The 3,403-nt window shown below is 37.9% G+C and overlaps 2 protein-coding genes across 4 annotated transcripts in view; one reads left to right on the forward strand and one right to left on the reverse strand.

The window, feature by feature from the left end:
* LOC128872554 (uncharacterized) overlaps positions 1-3,403 on the forward strand; it is a 41,692-nt gene that overhangs the window by 2,928 nt on the left and 35,361 nt on the right. The gene's annotated exons all lie outside the window — the stretch shown is intronic.
* LOC128872553 (retinal homeobox protein Rx1) overlaps positions 1-3,403 on the reverse strand; it is a 5,770-nt gene that overhangs the window by 959 nt on the left and 1,408 nt on the right. For both annotated transcript variants that reach the window (XM_054115374.1, XM_054115373.1), the window contains exons 2-3: positions 1,010-1,144; positions 446-747 (exon numbers count right to left, since the gene is read on the reverse strand). In XM_054115374.1, coding sequence (XP_053971349.1) covers positions 446-747; positions 1,010-1,144 — 437 coding nt within the window. The remainder of the gene's footprint in view (positions 1-445; positions 748-1,009; positions 1,145-3,403) is intronic.

Genomic DNA, 3,403 nt, shown 5'->3' on the forward strand with positions numbered 1-3,403 from the left:
GAGAGAGAGAGAGAGAGAGAGAGAGAGAGAGAGAGAGAGAGAGAGAGAGAGAGAGAGAGAGAGAGAGAGAGAGAGAGAGAGAGAGAGAGAGAGAGAGAGAGAGAGAGAGCCGAAACGGGGGACTATATGTGTCTCGCTTGCGGTCGCTAATTACGCATCTCGCTTCGTTCGGAAATAGCAGAAAGCTCCTTCCTCTTTCGAAAGAGCCCTCATTCAGCGTTCAATTGAGGAAACGAGGGAAACATATCGGCAAACTTCAGATTTATTCGAAGCCTAGGAGTTTTGCCCAGCTCCTACGGAAAACGAAAAATCCCGAACCCCTTCTTAGGCCTATTTTTGCCTGTAATGCCACCTCGCTGCATCGCCCGTGCCCGTTCCTCCTTTTCCTCGCCAGCGATCAGTATTGTCACTTTTTTTTTTTTTTATAAAATATGGCGTTCGTTACCCATGGGGAGGTGGAAGAATCCTGTAGTCTCTGCAAACGGATACAGACGGCGAGCCAAGTATTTTGTCGGTGTTAACTGTCGCCATTGGTGAGCCGTTGCTACTGGCGGCAGTCGATGACGGCGGCGGTGGTTGCGGCGGCGGTGTTCCTGCATCGTGACGTTCCAAGGATGCCGTAGGTGGCGGTCTCAAAATTAGGGGTCCTGCGCTTCCCAGACCTAAACACCGCATTCTCCATGCGTCCTGGAGCAACTGCAGTCGTGCTTGCTTTCGCCACTTTGCTCGGCGATTTTGAAACCAAACCTACAATGATAACCGAATATCTCTTCCAACATTTGCGATAGTACGAGAAATGTCTTGCATGGAATTCGAATGGTAGGGACATCCGGATATTACTGTCCGGATCACCAATGGCGGGTTACATTATTATAGTTAAAATGATAAGTGAGCGAATAGAATAGTCGATATATAAAATGTGTGAAAATACTTGACTCGATTTGAATTATTCTTAGCATACGCAGTTAAAAAGAGAAGGACGTAGTTTATTAAAATGATGCATATTAACCTGAACACGGGCTTCTGAGAGGGAAATTCTGAGAGCGACTTCTTCCCTTAGAAAAACGTCCGGGTAATGCGTCTTCTGGAAGAGAGACTCCAATTCCTGAAGTTGTTGCGGCGTAAAAGTTGTTCGATTGCGTCTCTGCTCAAACATAATTGACAATAATTAACGACATCTCCTTAATATTCGGTACGCCTTTCCGATTATTTCACACGAGGTCTCGGAAGAATACAGCAACTACTTCTCTTAACTTTTTTATTCCTAACATAATTGATTACGCTTATTCAATTATGCTTAACATTGGAATTAACGGTTAACATTGTCAGTTCCATTATAAGTTTGTAGATTAATGGCGTAAATACGGGCGCGTTAATTTTAAACGATAAAACTTCGTAAATGAAAACACTGTCGCTAATAACCAAAGGTTCACGCGACGTTAAATATGTAAAAAAAAAAAAAAAAAATCAGATCGGAAAGTACCCGAATATGAATATACGTTACGAACAAATTTTACGAATATTATAATGTATTTCTAATTATTTTCTTATGTCTCGTATTTTGTTTCGGATGCACGGTCGCGTTCAACTCTTTGCCGTCCAGATTTTCAATAAATTTCTCGAACTTCGCTCGACGTAAAACCACGAATTAAAAACACCACACGCTTACTAACAATAAGATAGAAATATCTCAGAGTTCCGACGATAAATAAGCCACGGAGATTCTAATCCGCGATCCTCCGATTCGCAAATATTGGAGTGCACATGAAATGATCAAAGCAGATTGACTGTGTTTTCGAAAACATTTAGACGCACACATACGCGCAAATAGCTCGTATATTTCAAAATTTAACCGATATCGAATATGCCGAAAGGTAATTCGCGCAAAATTGTCGCGCCTCTTGGTTCATGCATTGCATCTCCGAAACTGTCGTATGTAATGTATGATATTTTTAAATCGAACTGTACACTTGCAATTGCTTTGTCTTTAATATAAATTTAAATGATGTCGAATATGCTGAAGATTAATTCACACAAAATTGTCGCCCCTCGTGCCTGGTTCATGGAGTATCGATTATATCGAATCATTGTTAAAATTGAATTTGACATTTGAACTTGAATTAGAAAATGAACTGATATATGTTTAGAACTAATCTATGTATGTACGTTATATGTATAGTAATTTTTATGTTGGAGAAGTATTGTGTACTATTATGTACGTACAGCTAATGTATTTTACGATGAATGCTGATTATTATTCATCTAAACAGGAATATTTTGAAATTACGTAGATGGAAAATAACCTTTTCCGAGTGTATTGATTTTCATACTTAATAAGGGATATTTTAAGTCAAGATTGCATCAATTTCTATTACTATTTGTTAACATCGACAGCATGATGGTGGCTGTGATTTCGTTAATTTTTAACGATGGGTTTATATTCTATTTTGTGTTACGACAAAACGCAAGGAACAGTAATCGACGGACAGATCGCGTTTATGTTACTATTTCAATTACTCTCGTTATTATTTACAATTTATATTAAATTCACTTCGTATTAACAATATTGATCGGTTCCACCCACAGCTAACTTTCGTGACATTAAAAAACAAGCAAAGACGAACAAGTAACATATGTTGCATTTAGTGTAGCACGCCGTTCGGATGATTTTAACATTTATCGTATGTAACATTTATCGTATGTAAAATATCATTAATGAAACACAATTATTAATAACGATGCAAAGTGATTTTCTATAAACTTGAGATCAAAACGCAGACCGTAAATTATATCGATTGAAAAACAGGCATTTCTAAAAGAATCTAAAAAAAAGAAAACACTATAGTCCCTTCTGGAAAATGCACACATGCATCGACCGCATACTTCTTTGATATTTCATTACACAACAGCATAAACAACAACTTACGCGATGTTCCTAACAGAAATAAGACATCTACGTCATGAAAAGGTCACAGAAGATAATTATTTTTGCGCGAAATACTAACAGTTCCTATCAGAATTTTTCGAGTAGAATGTTATTCGCGTTTGCTCCGATTCGAAAAATTGCGCACCGTAGGGTGAAGATTAAGGGTAGCATAAACAACAACTTGTGCGTTGTTACTAACAGAAATAAGACGTCTACGTTACAAGAAGGTCACGGTACCATTAAGAATAATTATTTTTTAGGCAAATCTAACAGTTGCTCAACATTTCTGCGGTAGAGTATTATTCGCGTTTGCCTCGATTTGAAAAATCAGAACTTTGACGAACGTGGAATTATGCTGCCAGAATTATGAACCAGAAAGATGTCCAAAGATATCGGACCCAAATGCTCGATATATAATTCGATAAAATACTTTTACGTTAAAAGAAAATGTTTTTCTTTTTTGCGTGAACAACGAAA

This window comes from Hylaeus volcanicus, chromosome 2 (assembly GCF_026283585.1).
Source record: "Hylaeus volcanicus isolate JK05 chromosome 2, UHH_iyHylVolc1.0_haploid, whole genome shotgun sequence".
In the NCBI taxonomy this organism is placed as follows: Eukaryota; Metazoa; Arthropoda; class Insecta; order Hymenoptera; family Colletidae; genus Hylaeus; species Hylaeus volcanicus.